General features: G+C 44.6%; 1 protein-coding gene across 7 annotated transcripts in view; it reads right to left on the bottom strand.

Moving 5' to 3' along the window:
* Positions 1-759: 759 nt before the first annotated feature.
* The window catches only part of Rapgef2 (Rap guanine nucleotide exchange factor 2), a 199711-nt gene continuing 183402 nt past the window's right edge, over positions 760-17068 (bottom strand). For 6 of the 7 annotated variants that reach the window (XM_041658934.1, XM_041658936.1, XM_041658935.1 and 3 more), the window contains 6 exons: positions 16171-16377; positions 12242-12394; positions 8422-8647; positions 7025-7584; positions 5071-5364; positions 760-2840 (listed from right to left, as the gene is read on the bottom strand). In XM_041658934.1, the coding sequence (XP_041514868.1) occupies positions 2815-2840; positions 5071-5364; positions 7025-7584; positions 8422-8647; positions 12242-12394; positions 16171-16377 (1466 nt within the window). In that variant the 3' untranslated portion in view covers positions 760-2814. The remainder of the gene's footprint in view (positions 2841-5070; positions 5365-7024; positions 7585-8421; positions 8648-12241; positions 12395-16170; positions 16378-17068) is intronic. The other variant, XR_005974913.1, reaches the window with a different exon arrangement.

The following is a 17068-nucleotide window of genomic DNA, read 5'->3' as shown; positions in this document are numbered from 1 at the left end:
ATGGCTAACTTGCAGCAAACAAAACGTGATGAGGAGGATCTCTAAAACTGGTGAAGCTGCTAGAACAGCAATCTTGCTTTTTTCTTCAAATCCCCTAACCATTTTGATAGACGACAGACTTAGAAAAAGTTGGTGGGTGGGAGGGCTATCTTCTCGCTTCTCTTTCGATTTCCTGGTCTCCCATTTCTGTGCATTCTAGCTTCTCAGACCTTTACTACATCTCCCTGAGGGAAGAATCTTTGATCTCAAATGTATTTAAGCAGGCAGTACTTAGCTGATTTTTATCTATTAAAATATAAACGCTCTTAGGGACCAAATGTCCTTCCTCAGTTAGACAAAGCTTGCTTAGTGGGCAACAAGGCTCTGGGTTCAACCCCAGCAAAAAAACCAAATAAGCTCATAGACCAAAGAGTTTTATGTGCTAGCTGGAGGCCTACAACAAATAGCCAAATTGTTCTCTTGCTGATCGTGACTTTCAATGTCATTCTGAGCTTTCTGTATTTCAGGAAATAAACAATGCTATGTACTACAGAGGAGGCAAATGCTACAACGAGCCTCAAAAAAAAAAAAAAAACAACAAACCACGGAAGAATTTGAACCTAGTCTAGTTGGTGCTAACATTAATGGTATTCATTTCTTTGACTCAATAAAGAACCACGAGAAAGAAACGAGCTGTCACTCAAACTCTTCAGCCTCCTGAGGCCGATCCTGTGGTGGAACCTTTGCTTCATTTCAGTAATAAAAAGCATTAAAAATTTAGACAAGGCTTTATGTTATATTTATTTATTCTCCAGCTTGTACAAACTGGATGTAGAAGCATAAACATAGTACATTTCTACCATCTTCAACAAAAATATAACCAATATGTACAATTATTGTATTAAAAATACAAAAGGATACAGACTGCACCAATGTCTTTCTAAAAGACATACAGGTACAAGTAGTATCAAAAGTATGAGGAAATCACCAGTTAATAGTACATTCTGCACTCGACATCACAGAGCGAACTGAGATTAGCAGTCCTATGTTCTACAATTACTTAATGTTTAGATAACATTTGTGCAATTTGTGATAGAGCTAGATTTTTGTCTTTCTATATGCACATGAGGTCCATAGCCTATATAGTAAAACTGGCAATAATGCTTGTTACATGTAAAATTACAAATGCGTGAGAGACGATGTGATACATAAGTAGACAAATGCCATGACATAGAAGAGAATTATTAAATAAAGCACTGACATTGTTTGACACAGTGAAAAAACACTGCAATTCGACCTTTAAAATTGGAAGCTATTTACGTTTATTTGACTGATCAATATGATCAGTTGAATTTAATGGAAAAATCCAAGACCAGCAGCCCCTCACATCTGAGTACTACTCGGATTGGCAGCCTTCACTTTTCCGGAGTCTGTGCAAAAAAAAACAACACAAAGATAGGACGACGGGGTCATTTTCAGTCCTTCTAGGGTTCATAGCAGCTGTGAGCAGATGGGCGCTCCACTTCGGGCTTCTCTAGAGGCAGCGTCACGAAGCCACGTACAGGGCAGTCTTTGGTGACTGACCCACCTTGCAGAGGCTAGTGTATCCGACCGTGTGACCTTTCATCATGTTTAAAGACATACTCTCTGGGGCCATTTCAACAAGGGGAGGAGGCTGTCTTGAAAGAGCAGTATTGAACAGCTGGCATTCACCCCAACACCCCAAGCTGCTTCACTGCGATGCTATCCAGTTATGCTTCTTTCTTTTAAAAAATAGAAACAAAAAGCTCTGAAACTCTAAATTAACAAAACTCAAAAAATAAAAATTAAAAAAAATTTTTTAAAAAAACCCATAACTTAAAAACAGGGGTTGCCATCCATTGTAATTGAGCAGGACACACTCTCAAATAACACTGTCCCGCCTCCTAAGGCTCAGACAGGACACCCAAGTCCTCGTTCCCTCCCCTGGCCATGTGCAAAGAGTTTTACATTAGATCCTCACCCACTGGGGAAGGAGCGGGTGAGGAGTCCTCGTATTTAAGTAATTGGCTAACATTTGATGCTTCTGGGATAGGGCACTTCACGGGCAAGGCCAGAAGGACATGGGAAGACAGCATCGCTGCCAGGTCTTCCCTTGGTGTGGCCATACCCTGTCCGGCATATTTGGTTTTTCAGAAACCCAGGCTGGCAATCCTACTTAAGGTTCAAAATAATACTGTAATCATTAAATGGATATATTTACTCTCTGAACACAATCTTTAAACTCATTTTTAAAAGGCTATTGTAAACAAGTGGGCAAGCACTGTACTCAAAGGATTTCATGTCTGTCTTTGTCTTCCTTGGTGGGTTCAAGACCCCACGTAGTTCAAAGGCTAGTTTCTCTCATCTTCCAAATGAGACCGAGGGCTAGGGTTGGATTGAAATCTAAGAGGAAGATTGCAAACTCCTTCCAGGCGCGGAGAAGCGCGGCCAGAGGGGATCACCTTTTGATGATCTCCGCGGCCAGAGGGGATCACCTTTTGATGATCTCCGCGGCCAGAGGGGATCACCTTTTGATGATCTTGGAGTCTGGAATGATACTGCGTGATGTGGCAGGCAGCAGCTCGGAGACTGCTGGGCTGTGCATCTCAAGCAATAAGGTCTGCAAAGTGCCACGGCAATTTCTTCACAGTATTTCACATGCAAAGGGGAAAGGAAGAAGGGGAGAAGAAGCCCCATGCTGCTTTAAGGCAGGGAAGGAGGCAAACTGGTCCACCATCCTCAGGATGTGCGTGCCAAGGCTCCATTGCTTCGGATGTCTTCTTGTGCTCTCCTGTCGGTGGCGTGCTCTGAGCCTCAAACCGCAGACACTTGCTCATCTTCTACACATACAGCAGCGGAGAAAACAAAACAAACAAAAAGTCAACAAGCAGACAATTTTCTGTGCTATCGCATTCACTTAGGTTAAAAGAAAGACACATTTAATGTAGCTCACTTAAAACCCTTGCATTTTTGGCAAGCAGTTAGTCATAATTTTAGAAGTTTAAAAACGGGTGCATCATGCAAATCTTTAAACACATATACATACTATATCTGTATACATTGGGGGGGTTGAGACAGGGTTTCTCTATGTAGCCTGGCTGTTCTGGAACTTCCTATGTAGGGAGGGGTGGCATTGAACATACAGAGATCCACCTGCCTCTGCTCCGCAAGTGCTGGGATTAAAGCTGTGCACCATCTTATCAGGTTTATACACCCTAGGAAAAAGGCAGCTGTGTGTGGTCATTCAGGTTTCTAATCCCAGTGCCCAGGAAGCTGAGCCAGGAGCAAGCGTCTGCAGCCAGTCTGGCCCACTTTCTTAAAAAAGTTACAACTGTGATGGCCTGGCCAACCAAGAGAAAAGTTGGAGGAAGTGCCTCCATCAGAGTGGCCTGGAAGGCATTTTCTTGGTTGCTAGTTGATGCAGGAGGGCTGAGCCCACCGTGGGCGACGCCATGCCTAGGTAAGTGGGCCTTGACTGTGTATGAAATATGGCTGAATGTGAGCTTGGGAGTGAGCTGTGTTTCCCCATGGTCTCTCCTTCAGTTTCAGGTCCGACTTCCCAGAATAATGGACTGGAAAGAAAGAAACTCTTTCCTCCCCAAATGGCTTCTGCTCAGAATGTCTACCAGCAAAAGAAACCAAACTGAGATAACAATAAATCAATAAAATTAAATACATTGTACGCTTACTTGTTGAGCCGCTACTAATAACTGAAGTTCTAAAATAACAGCTATTTTTCTAAGAAGGACTTTTAATCATATGCATGCCAGTGTCTGTGTGCGGGAGTCAGAAGAGATGATCGGATCCCCTGGTAGAAGAGTTTTAGGCAGATGTGAGTTTCTACCTGGGCACTCGAAACTGGACTTCGCTGCAAGAGCAGTATATACTTTTAAGCACACAGCCGTCTCTCCAGGCCTTCCTCTAATTTTAATTTTTAGAGAGAGAGAGAGAGAGAATATATGAGTGCAGTTGCCACAAAGGCCAGCAGAGTGTGTCGGTCTCTCGGCATCTGGAGTTCCAGGCTACTGGAAGCCACCCACAGGGTGTTAGGAACCGAATTCTGGTCTTCTGGTAGAGCAACAAGAGTTCTTAGCTACTGAACTATCTCTCCAGGCCCGAGTTCCTTGTTTTTAACAGCACAGTTACACATTAGGAAGTCTAGAAGGAGTCCTCTTCCTGAGGACTGGGGTTTGCTTCCCAGCACACACATGGCAGGTCACAACCTTCTGTAACAGTTCCAAGGGATCAAATATCCTCTTCTGGCCTCCACAGACAACAGGCACACACATACTGTGTGTGTGTATACATACATATACATACATATATATATATATATATATATACACATACATACATACATATATATGTATATATCAAACAATTTTTTTAAATCTTTAAAAAACTTGAGGATAGACAAAAATGTTAATATTCATTAATCTATAATTAAAAATTATAATTCTCATGATTATGTTTTGGACTTTGCTATAATGGCTGTATAATGAAACACACTACACTGGATACTTAAAAAGCGAAGGGCAGGATTCCTCCTTGCCCTCAGCCCACTGTTAGCAGGAACATCCAGAGAGAGGCAGAGAGCCCAAGGACAGCATAGCTTTTCCTGTCCCTTCCTTTCCAAGCCACTTTCTGCCCATTAAGTGTCCAACTGCAAAGCTTCCACTGAAAACGTTAACCAGCTGCGTTTTAATAGGTCAAGATGCTTCTCCAAATTTCTAAAATGAGTAACAACCAGAGGTTTTCACTCTTATCCTTAAAATAGAGCCACAAAAGAACTTCAGTTTTGCTAAGTATTGTCTTGGAAATTTATGCTAAGCTGTGTCTCAGGTAGAACCTGCCTAGCACCCTGTAGGTCCTTGTCTCTAACCCTAGCACAGAAAAAGACTAAAATTCCAGTCATGTGCAAGCTTCCTTACAAGCAACCGTTCTGTAATTGCTGGCACTTACAAAACCATTTAAAGAAAGGTTCTTTCTCCTGCCAAACAGTGGGGGAAACCCTCCACAGCAAGCAGTTAAAGGTCCTCCCAGGAGCTGGGGTGGGCGTGGAAAGCTTACCATCCTCCTCGGCGCCAGCGAAGCCCTGTGGTTGGAAGGGTGCGAGGCGCGGGTCTGCATCGCTGGGCTTGTGCCACTGCGGCTTGCTTCCCGGTCTGCTGGCTGCAGGAGGCGTCTGCACTGGAGCCGGAGCCTCCGTGGGCCGAGCCACCATCCGGGACCGCTGCAGGGCCACGTTGTAGTCTGGGGGCTTCCGGGCCGGGTGGCAAGGCCCTTCAGGGAAATCGGCGATAGGGATGCCCACGTAGCCTGGAGGTGTGGGAGGTGGTTCCCGGTACCTGCCCTCCTTCCGAGCTGCAGGGAGACGGCAGGGTGTCAGGTCCAAGGCCTTTTACTTTACATAAGGTGCAGATACAAGCACCCTTCAGATAAGCCAGGGCATCAGGCTGTCCTCAGCTAATACTCACCAGGTCACTTCTGCCTAGTGGCCGCTAAGCAAAGCCTAAACAGGGGAGTTCAACTAAAAACTAACCTCACAAAACAAGGTACAAGAGGAACCAGGGACATGCCTGGGTCACATCAGTGAGGGGTAAAAATCCCCTCTCTCCTTTCTGTACCCGGATGGGGGTAACAGCGGAGGTTTCTTAGGCATTTCCCAATATTATCACATGGAGAATCAGGTTCACATCCCTCCAATTCTCTAGGTTTCTCTTCGGAAAACAATAAATTAAAATAAGATTAGAAAGCCCTGCAAACCAAAAAGGCAGTTGCTTTTCTTAAAGTCCACAATTTCATGAAGGTAAACCTATTCGTGTCTGTGACCTGCAACATGAGATTTGTAAAACTGAGTAAGACTCAAGCTTATTTTTCTTGACTTTGTCAGGAACTAGAAATCACTTTCCTCTTCAGCAATAAAAATTTTGAGAATTAGTTTGTTAACAGAAATGGCTCAGAATAACCAACCTAAGAACTCTGAGCTGCCGCCTCCTCACTCACCGTTATGGGGTACTAAGTCTGACATCCCTGTATCACCTTTCATGTGGCCACATAACTGTTCCCTCATCAATACTCTAGGGGTTTCTCTCTGCACCTCACAATCTACCCTGCATTCTCTCAGACAGACATTCATCATTCAAGTTACAGAGAACATAAGCCCGTGACTGAGGAGACACACTTGTCTTTACACCAGAGAGGGCACCAGCATCTTTTAAGGGCTCCTGATACATTGGCACTGTCCTCTGCCAAGACCTCTTCCATCCTCACGCTAATCATATTAAGATAGCATGGCTGGGACTGGAGAGATGGCTCAGTGGTTAAGACGATTGGCTGCTCTTCCAGAGGACCTGGGTTCAATTCCCAGCACCCACATGTCGGCTCACAAGTGTCTGTACAACTCTAGCTTCAGGGGATCTGACTCTCACACAGACATACATGTGTGCACGTGAGTGCATGTAAAATGAAAATAAGTCATTTCTTAAAAAGATAAAATTATGAAGCTCATTTTAGAGAGGAACAGGCACAGCCGAGTGTCTCCGGTGTCAAGACGGGCTCCTAGCTCTGCCTGACTCCCTTTTGCACTTTACCCATCTCTGAGTTCTTTACCCCTGTCCTCCCAGGTACAAAGAATTTGTTTAGTAGAAAAACAACGTATCTTCATAACAAAAACCAATAAAAAATCAATATACAAAGGATATTGATACAATCCAAGGGGACAGAAGAATGATGAACCGTTCGTTCTTCTGCGTTTCAATGAGAGGGAATGGCTCCTCTGTGAGGAACAGGCACCTATTCTAATAATGTCCTGGTAGGATCACAGCCCATTGATCCCACGGGCTAAGCGCTACTGACTGCTGAAGTGTGCGTCTCGGACCACAAACTTGGCTCTTAAGCCCTGGTCAGTTCACTCGCTGACCATACTGCTGATCTGGAACCAGGCGTGGTGATGGACAATCTGAGGGGAAGCCGACTTCCACCCACGTCCAGGTGCACCCCAGCAGTCCATTTCCATACGTACCGATGAGCCCCTTTGGAGTAGTCGGTGTCACAGCTATGTGGGCAGGCATGGGGACAGGTTTGGCTTCCTCTGTGGTCACAGGCACCATACTGCTGCTTTCGGCCTCGATGGAGACATCCTTGCCGCCCCTTCGCTTGATAGTGCCCGTGTCCCCTTCTGAGTCTTCTCCCCAGTAGCCCGTGGAAGATGCCCAGCTTGCCCGGGATTGAGCTTGCTCAAGACTCTCTCTATTTTGATTTTGTCTACTATATTTTGTGCTATGATCGGAAAACATGATTTGGTCCATATGGCTCCCGGAGGCCCATATGCCTGCAGCATCCCCTGAATAGTCGAAGTGAGTGTGCCCAAACGGCAAGGTTTCCCAGCTCCTCTGGTGCTGGATGGTCTGGATGTTGTCATGGGAACCACTTGAACATGAAGTCCAGCTCCCACGACCGCTGTCAGCAGCATCGAGGGAAGCACGGTCCCCTTGGTCATGGGAAAGCTCCTCTGTGCTGGGAGAAGAGATGACAGTGGCCGCGGCATACAGACCTCGGCCTTCAGACACTGGGGCATACGACCTGCCATCGAAACAAAGGAAGGGAAGATGTCAGATGGTTAAACAACCCTTTACTGAAAAACTGTTTTGCTGCTTTGAGACAGGCTCTTGGTTTGTAGCCTAGGTGGTCTTGAACTCATTAACCTCCTACCTCAGTCTTAAGTGCTAGGGGAACAGGCATAAGCCACTCTGCCTATAAAGTATCTTTTCCCTAGAAAAGTGGCATTCTTCTATCCCAGAAAAGAGGAGGAGAGTACTCCTGCATGGGATCAGAGTGGCTAGTTTATCATAGCACTCATTCATCTTTTCACAAAGCAAACACAGAGAAGTGTAGTAGCATTTTGATTGTATTTTTAATAAATCAAGACTGCCTGACGATCTGAGAGTAAAACAGCCCCAATGGTCAGCCTTACAGACCAGGTGGTGGTGACACACACCTTTAATCCCAGTAGCCACACTAGCTGCCATAGAAACTGGGCAATGCACACCTTTATTCCCAGCCCTAGAGAGGATTATAAAACGGGAGGAGACAGCTCTTGGTCTCATTCTGAGACTCTGGGAGGCTGGATTATGTGATATTTTCAGACTGAGGCTGAGGTAAGAGCCAGTGGCTGGCTGCTTTGCTTTTCGGGTCTTCAGGTTGAACCCCAATTTCTTACTCTTGAGTTTTTAATGCTTCAGGAAAGAGACCAACAACTTGCTACAGACAGAGACTGGGATGTGTTCCACTACACAGAGCCCCCGTGGACCACCAGAGGGGAAAACCAACTACAAAAGCAGTCTGCATAACACAAATAGCATGACATGCAATGACAGACCCACAGAAAGAGAAACAAAAGAACGCAAGGATCAGACTTACCCTAAGCTGTATTGATCAGGCTCGATCAGGGTCCGCCGCTCCATCCTGCCCACACCCAGGTTGGTCTCCACGATGCTGACAGAATGCCTCTGACGCCGTTCATCATGCAGAGGGACTGGCACCGAGTCAAAAGAAGAATTGCTGACAATACTGGATCGTGAAGAAATTTCACTGTGCCCAGAATCTGAAAAATTATCCACGGTACCACTGGGAGCCAACATATAACCTGAATGAGAAATGCAAATTCAGTAATTAAACATTTTAGGCTTCTAAAACTGGTCCACAAAACAAGCAAAAATTAAATGTTGACAATGAGGTGGGAGTTTACTCAAAAACTTATAAATACCAGGTGACTAAGAGATTAAAATTTCACTCTAATAAAGTAAAAATTGCCTATTCAATGGTCAGGGAAAACTATCTATTGTTATTCGTCCTAGGTAAAGATGAAGAAACTATGGCACCCCTTGACTATTCTTGCTTCCTTAGCTACAACCCATACTACTGTTAGTAAAGCCAGAGAACAGAGCTCACAGAGAAAAACATTTTTGTCTCGCATGCCTGAGGCACCAGTTCCAATCTTAGCAGCATAAAACAAGACAAAAACAAAAGTGGCCCTCCAAAACCCCCAGAGCCAAACCCCACTACTCCTAGAAGCACGAACCCAATCCTCAAACTGTCAGTGGGTGTCTTGCTTTCTTTTGTTGTTTGTTTTTCAAGACAGGGTTTCTCTGTGTAGCCCTGGCTGTCCTGGAGCTTTCTCTGTAGACCAGGCTGGCCACTTCTATATTGCTGTTGCATAATTTTCAGTTTAATTAGAACAAACTTTAATATAAAAATAATTATTCCTACACTTACAATGAATTAGATTTTTTTTAAAAAAAAAATGTTTGCATTAATCCAGAACTCAGGAGGCAGAGGCAGGATAATTGCTGCAGATCTGAGACCAGACTGGTCTACATGGTCGGCAGCTACTGGGCCAGACAGGGCTCAAAATAAGATTTTAATCAAAAATTACAAAATATCCCCCCCAAAGTTTTAAAATGTTACAAAAGTAAATGCTATCTATTTCTAAGTATAAAAATTAGGAACAATATTCCATTAATAATAGCATCAAGAGACAAAGAGACAAGCTACAAACAGACATAACAGAAGAGATGAAAGACTTCTACAATGAAAACTTTAAGGCACTGGAAAAATAGTCTACCCAAAGTAGATCAAAGACCTTAATACCTAAAACTGTAGTGGCATTTCAATTGTATTCTAATAAATAAAGCTTGCCTGAAGATCAGAGAGTAAAACAGTGCCATTGGTCAACCTTACAGACCAGGCAGTGGTAATAAACACCCTTTAAAAAAAACTATATATAGTTTTTTCAAGACAGGGTTTCTTTGTAGCACTGGAGCCTGTCCTGGAACTCACTCTGTAGACCAGGCTGGCCTCAGACTCACAGAGATCCACCTGTCTCTGCCTCCCGAGTGCTGGGATTAAAGATGTACGCCACCACCACCGCCCAACTGTAGCCACACTAGTTGCCATAGAAACCAGAAGGCGCACGCCTTTTATCCCAGCCCTAAACGGGAGGAGACAGCTCTCAGTCTCACTCTGAGATTCCTGGAGGCAGGATCACCATTTTAGCCTGAGGTCGAGGTAAGAGAGTCAGTGGTTGGCTGTTTTGCTTTTCTGACCTTCAGGTTGAATCCTAATTTCTGTCTCTGGGTTTTTGTTAATTGTGTTTAAATCGCTTGAGAAAATAATCCAGTTCTCACTAGTATTCAAACAGCATCACAAACAGCCCCAGGAACTGACAAGTTTCATTATGTGAAATTAGGAACTTCTTCACAACAATAAAAACTATCAACTGACTGAACACAGCCTACAGGGTAGAAGAAAACCTTTGCCGATTCTATTTCAGACAAGGGTTAATATCTGGAAAAATTAAACACCCCAAACCAAACCAAATGCCTACCAGTAAATGGGCCACTCAAATGGGAAAAACAAAACAAACACACACAGTTCTCAAAAGAAACACCACCAACTGGCCAGTAAAAAATTCAGCATTCTTAGCCATCAGGGAAATAATTGCTTTGTGATTCTAACTCACCACTTTCAGAATGTCACTAAGAAAACAAATGACAGTCAGTGGTGGTGGTGCGTGCCTTTAATTCCAGCACTTGGAAGGCAGAGGTGGGCAGTCTCTAAGTTTGAGGCCAGCCTGACTCAGAAAGTTCCAAGACATCCAGGGCTACACAAAGAAAGCCTGTCTCAAAAAAACAAACACAGAAAAACAACAACAAAAATAAATAAAAGAAGGAAAGGAGGAAGGGAAGAAGGGAGGAGGAGGTAGGAAAGAGGAAGGGAGGGAGGAAGAGAGAAAGGAAGGGAGGGAGGGAACGAGGGAGGGAGGGAGGAGGGAAGAAGGAAGGAGGAAGAAGGAAGGAAGGAGGAAAAAAGGAAAGGAGATGGAAGAGGGAAGAAGGGAGGGAGGGAAGGAGGGAGGGAAGGAGGGAGGGAAGGAGGGAGGTAGGGAGGAGGGAAGAAGGAAGGGAGATGGAGGAGGGAAGAAGGAAGGAAGAAAGGAAGAACGAGGGAGGGAAGGAAGGAAGGAGGGAAGAAGGAAGAAGGGAGGGAGGAGATAAAAAAGGAAGGAAGGGTACACCCCTCGCGGTCCTGAGTTCTTTGCTCATGCTCTCTCTCCTGGGAACTCAACAAGACCAGCTGGCCTGGGTCTGGGAAAGCCTGGGATAAAACCAGACTCTCTGAACATAGCGGACAATGAGGACTACTGAGAACTCAAGAACAATGGCAATGGGTTTTTGATCCTACTGCACACACTGGCTTTGTGGGAGCCTAGGCAGTTTGGATGCTCAACTTACTAGACCTGGATGGAGGTGGGGGTTCCTTGGACTTCCCACAGGACAGGGAACCCTGATTGCTTTTCAGGCTGAGTGGGGGGGACTTAATTGGGGGAGGGGGAGGGAAATGGGAGGCGGTGGTGGGGAAGAGACAGAAATCTTTAATAAATAAATAAATAAATTTAAAAAAAAAGGAAGGAAGGAGGGTGGCAGGAGGGAGAAGGGAGGGAGGGAGGAAGAAAACAAATGGCAGCAATGCTAGGGAGTCCTTCCTCACCACTTGAGGAAGGTAAACTAGTGTAGCCACCGTGGAAATCAGGGTCGAGGTTCCTCAAAACAAACACCTAAAAATAGAATTATCAAATGACCAGGCTACACTTCTCCTGGCGTTGACCCAAGAGTCCACAACCTACCAGATACTCGCGTGTGCATGTTCACTGTGGTTCTGTACAGATACCAAGGAAATGCAAGAGTCTAGATGCCCAGCAGAGAGACGGGCAATGAAAATGTGGTGTGTACACACAATGCAAGTTTATCCCACCATAAAGAAAAATGACAGAAATGATGACAAAAGGATGAAATTAGAAAATATTACACTTGGTGATATAACCCAAGTTCAGAAAGACAAACACGCATTTCTTCTAGCGTGTGGATCCCAGACTCTAAGTTCTGATCTCTTGGGTTTGGCTAGAGCAGGAAATGGGTAATCTGAGCTTTCGTGAGGTGTCTGCAGTCTCATTCGGCCAATACTTGTAATATTAGCACCTGTCTTTGCCAGCAGGTAAAGAGAAGCCATAAATTTAAAAATGCCAGCATTCTTCCAAATTTACAAATGGATGGGGAAAATCCATCGTCACATCACATCGGATTATTTATGCACCAAACGCAGACTTCTCTGGTGTGTGTCTCTGGGAGCAGCTGGACTGAAGGTGTGGGCTTGAGCAGGGGCAGGAGTGACCGAGCCCTACCTTTCCTGGGGGAGCTTTGAGGCGAGGTAGGGGGTGACGATAGCTGCGAAGACGCATTTGATATGGTGTCCTCTGCTTGCTTCCGATGACGCTCCAAACTCCCTTCCTCAGATAAGGACAGGATTTTCTTTAAAGCTTGTGGAGAGTTTATGCCTACAGAAAAGAAGGAAATCATTCAGGTACCCGTTTTTGAGACTGAAGGGAGCTGAGGGCATGGCTCAAGTGGCAGGGCAGCTTGCCCAGCACGCACAGGCCCTAGCTTCTACTCTAGCATCAAACAAACAAATAAGAAGACGAAGAGTAAAAAATGCTGAAGGGAAATATTAAATATTAAAAGATTTCTTTGTATCAGTTTCAACCTATTTACAATCTAAACGTTCTGTGTGCCCTTCTGGCAAGGCAGGGGGCGTGCAAGGCTTGGTTTCTGGCTGAGTATCTGTCAGGAGTACTCGAAACAGACAGCTTTTGATGTTGCTTGGATTCTGAACCCCAGGCCATTTGTTATGTATCAGTGTGTGTGTGTGTGTGTGTGTGTGTGTGTGTGTGTGTGTGTGCGTGGCAGGGGGGGGGGGGCGACTGGACAACATTTGAATTAAGAATGAAGGCAGCATTCCCCATTCCAATTCCGGATGGCCCTCAAGTCTGGATTAAGAACAAGACATTTTAGTATTTTGGAAATGTCGTCTCTGAGGAAGAAGGAATTGGTGGGGTTGGGGCAAAGTAAAGGGTCAAGAGTTAACAGGAACTAACCAAGGGAAGTCAATGAAAAGGGCTCTAAAGAGTGCCGCGTCATCAATATTTGATCAGCCTGGTTTCTGTGGTGCACTTCAGAAGCCCAGGAGAGGTTTCCGAGGGAGAATGGGAGCAGTGACGTGGCACAAAAGATGGAGACAACAGACACTCATGACAGAGCAGCGAAGAAAGTCATGTTAAAATGCTTCGCCGATTCAATATTCTGAGGTTGTCTTTGAAGGAGAAAGACATTTCTGCAAAGTCCTGATGGTCTAAAATTACTTTAAGGATTTACATTTAAGGTTTTAGTGGCTACAGACGTGACAGGCCATTAAAAAGGAGCCAACAGAATTTAATGTACCTTCTATTAGTGGTTTGAGGCTGTTCTGTTTATTTTTTAAAAAACAGGGGCTCATATATCTCAGGCTGGCTTACTCTCTACGTAGCCGAGGATGACCTAGAACTTCTGATCTCTTGCCTCCACTTCCTGAGTTCTAGGATTACTGGCAATAGCAACCATACATGCTGGGCAGGCATTCTACAAACTGAGTCCATCAACAACCCCCTTGATGCTGTTTTAGTACAATTCTATGGTTTTTTTTTTAAACATTCTTAAAGCAGTTCTGATTAAATGTAGCAGGTTCTAACATACACTGTATGCATAAATAAATCCACGACATAAATGGGTAGGTCTTTTCTCTTAAGGCACTTTATTAAGCTGAGTCTGGTGGCACATCCTTTTAGCAGGTAGTCGCAGGTGGTTCTCTTTAAGTTTGAAACTAGCCTGGCACACGTAGTGAGACCCTGACTCAAAAACAAAAACAAAAAACAAAAAATGTTTGGTTTTGAGGTCTCCGGGATTGGAACTCAGGTTATTAGGTTTGTCGGAAAGAACCTTTATGCCCTGAGCCATTTTACTGGTCTACGAATGGGTAGTCTTGATATGAAACTATTTCCAGGACGGGTGCCCCCCACACACATTGCAAAGACTCCCCTTTAGCTCTCAGGGGCTGCAGATAAAATCAGCCATGTTTGCTGCGTCTAAGGGCTTCCGCTGACCGTCTGTTTACTTTTTGAAACAGGGTTTCACTAAGCATCCCCAGCTGGCCTTAAACTTAAGCAGCTCAGACAGGTGGCTCAGACAGGTGGCTAAATGCTGGGATTACAGGCATGGATGACCACACCCCACAGGTGTTATCTTTTAAGGGACAAGATGCTGGGAGTGTTTAGAATGAAACTATTTCATGAAAAGGGATGGGGGAAAAATCCCTTTTATCTTTAAATTAGTATTTTTTTTTTATAATGTGACTTTAGATACACTAAACTTAATATCTTAGGATGATAGATGACATTTCACCCACATTATAAGGCTCATAAATTCAAATGAACCTTGAAGATATTTTGAGAGACATTCTCTTTGAGAAAATGGAAGACAGCTTTATATTCAGGAACGCCTACCTCACGTTAAATATAGCTAATGGGGGATTTCTAGATAAAAAGAAGAAAGACAGTCTTCCATATGCAAAATTCAACACAGAAGAGGAGACAAGACTCACACAGTGGAAGGTTTGGGAATACATGAAGATTCAGAACACAGGTAATAGAAAAAATGTGTAATCCAAATTGTTTGTCATAAGATGAACACAAGTTTGAAAGGGAAAGGAAGTCAGGTAGAGATTCCTATTTCCCCCCAAACTTGGCACACGAAATGCTCACTGATCAGGAGGAGAATGCAGGTGGGACACGGTGCCCGCCTGAACTCGTGAAGTGGGAACGAGTTTCCAACTCCAACCTCATGAGCCAGCTTTAAGGTCTGCTCTGCTCTCATTCTGACTGCCTGCTCTACATATACTCAGAAGCCAGGACAGTTGCTGGAGAGTCATTCCGCTGTGCGTTCACACAGAGAACCAGAGAGCAGGGCACTGCTCGTGGGAAGAAGATGCCAGATTTCCTGATTACTCCGGCAGTAAGCTGTAGCCTCTGCCTCCTAAGTCACAGATTAGTGATCAGCAATCCACCTTCGTGTCTGGCATGTGCCTTGGTTTGATCCCTAGCACCACAAAAATAGGAAAAAGAAAAAAAATCACTTCAGACAAATAACTGAATGTCAAGATATTTTGCCTAAACTTCCATAGACTATGGGTTACATGGCAACATTTGTTTATGTGAATGAGGCAACTGCTATACCCATTTAAGCTTAAGTCAGCAAGTGTGCAAAGTCTCCTTTGTCACCCCGTAAACTGTTATTGTCACGCATGACAGGTGACCTGGCAATAATGCTCCCATAGAATTGGAAGACCATTTTTGCCAACTAGCCATCTACAGGGATTAATATTCAGAATATATAAAGAATATTGAACACTATAAAAATTCCACAAAAAAGACGAATAAATTGAAGAGATAGCTCTTCAAAGAAGAAATGCAAAGGGCCAGTAAATACACGGAACCCTTCAAAATCCCTAGCCATTAAGGAAATGCATATCAAACTAACACGGAGACTCCATCTCATCTTAGTCAGAAAACTACCAACAAGAAAACTAGTGCTAGTGATGGGCTTGGAGAACCCTTGCACGCCCAGGTGGACCATCCTGGCAGCCTCTGTGAGGTCAGCATGGAAGGTCTTTAAAAACTAAACAAGTACCAGCCTACAACCCACCTATAGCGCCTGCGCTACCATGGTCTCCACTGCAGTCTTCACAACAGCAGAGGGATGGACCCAATACAGATACCTATCAACACACGGATAAACTATGGACACACATGTTGTGGGCCATACGAGAGAATGAAATGATGTCATTTGTAGAAAAATGGGTAGCTATTAGATATCCCGATAAGTGAAATATGCAGATATACAACTATGTAGTCTAGCGGAGGACAGGGGAAGAAGAAGACATGAAAGCAGAATGGGGGCTGCTGGGAGAAGCTAACGGAAGGAGAAGTAGGGCAGGAGAGGGTGACAGAGGTCACTGTGATCACAGTGGGTTATATTTATGACAAGTGTCATAGTGAAACTCATTATTTGTAAAACTAACAGATGCTAAGAAAAAATGAAATTGTTTATGACTGCTTATCTTAATAGAAGATGGTCACAGAGAAATAAAATGCATTAGGCCAAGTTATCCAAGACAAACGTTATTTCCTAACCCGAGAAATACGTCAGCAAATATCACCCGAGAAGCATGAGTTCAGAAACTTACCGAAAGGTGGCAGGTCCTTCACTGGTACCTTCTTTCGTGAAGGGTAGAGGGACACAGCGGGCACCTGCAGTCCCTGGCTGGCTTTATGTGGTGGCTGTGGCTGTGGCAGTGGTTGCTGTGGCTGCACTTTCTGCTGGGGCCCTGCACGTGGAGCCACAGGGGAGGTCTCAGACTTGACAGGCTTTTTGTCTGCAGGATTCTTGGGCACTGGTAATTGTTAGGGTGAAAACAGGGCACAGGTGTCAGGATCACGTGGAGACAAGGTCAGGGCCACAGAGTACCTGCAGTGGAGCAATGGCATGGGCCCCCGCCCACCCACACCACCTCAGCAAGGTCAGAGAGGGAGGGGAAACCCCGGCTACTGAAAATGAGAGCAGCAGCAGAACAAGGGGGTTCGCCTTCTGAACGAGCAATAGTGAAGAGGATTGTACTGTCAGCATCAAATAAAGTAAAAACAATGAGGATGGTTCAGTGCCGACTGGATGTTAAAAACACAAACACAAGGGCCAGCAAGACGGCTTTGTAGGAGAGGAATCTGCTGCCAAGCCTAACCATCAGAACTTGACCCCTGGAACCATATGGAAAGAGAAAACCAGCTCCCACCAGCTGACTTTTAACCTCTATTGGTACAACACAGCCTTGTGGTGCCAACCATCTATGTTTTATAAACAAGCAAACAAATAAACATTAAAAAATACATGATAAAAATCAAAATAAGAAAATCAAGAATTGTTTTAAAATGGCACCCAGAACTTTGCCCCATCGGCGATAATGCTATTAACTGCAATCGACTTAGTATCAAATCTTCCTAGGATGGAGCATTATCCTTGAGCAGACAACGGCCAATGCTGCTTAGCACTGTGTGGTGGGAGGAACACTACGTGCTATGGAAGCCTCA

The sequence above is a fragment of the Microtus oregoni genome, unplaced genomic scaffold (genome assembly GCF_018167655.1).
Source record: "Microtus oregoni isolate MIOR12 unplaced genomic scaffold, Mior012 000010F_ref0000083, whole genome shotgun sequence".
In the NCBI taxonomy this organism is placed as follows: Eukaryota; Metazoa; Chordata; class Mammalia; order Rodentia; family Cricetidae; genus Microtus; species Microtus oregoni.
The sequence above is the reverse complement of the archived record's forward strand: the minus strand, read 5'-3'. Positions and strand labels throughout refer to the sequence as shown.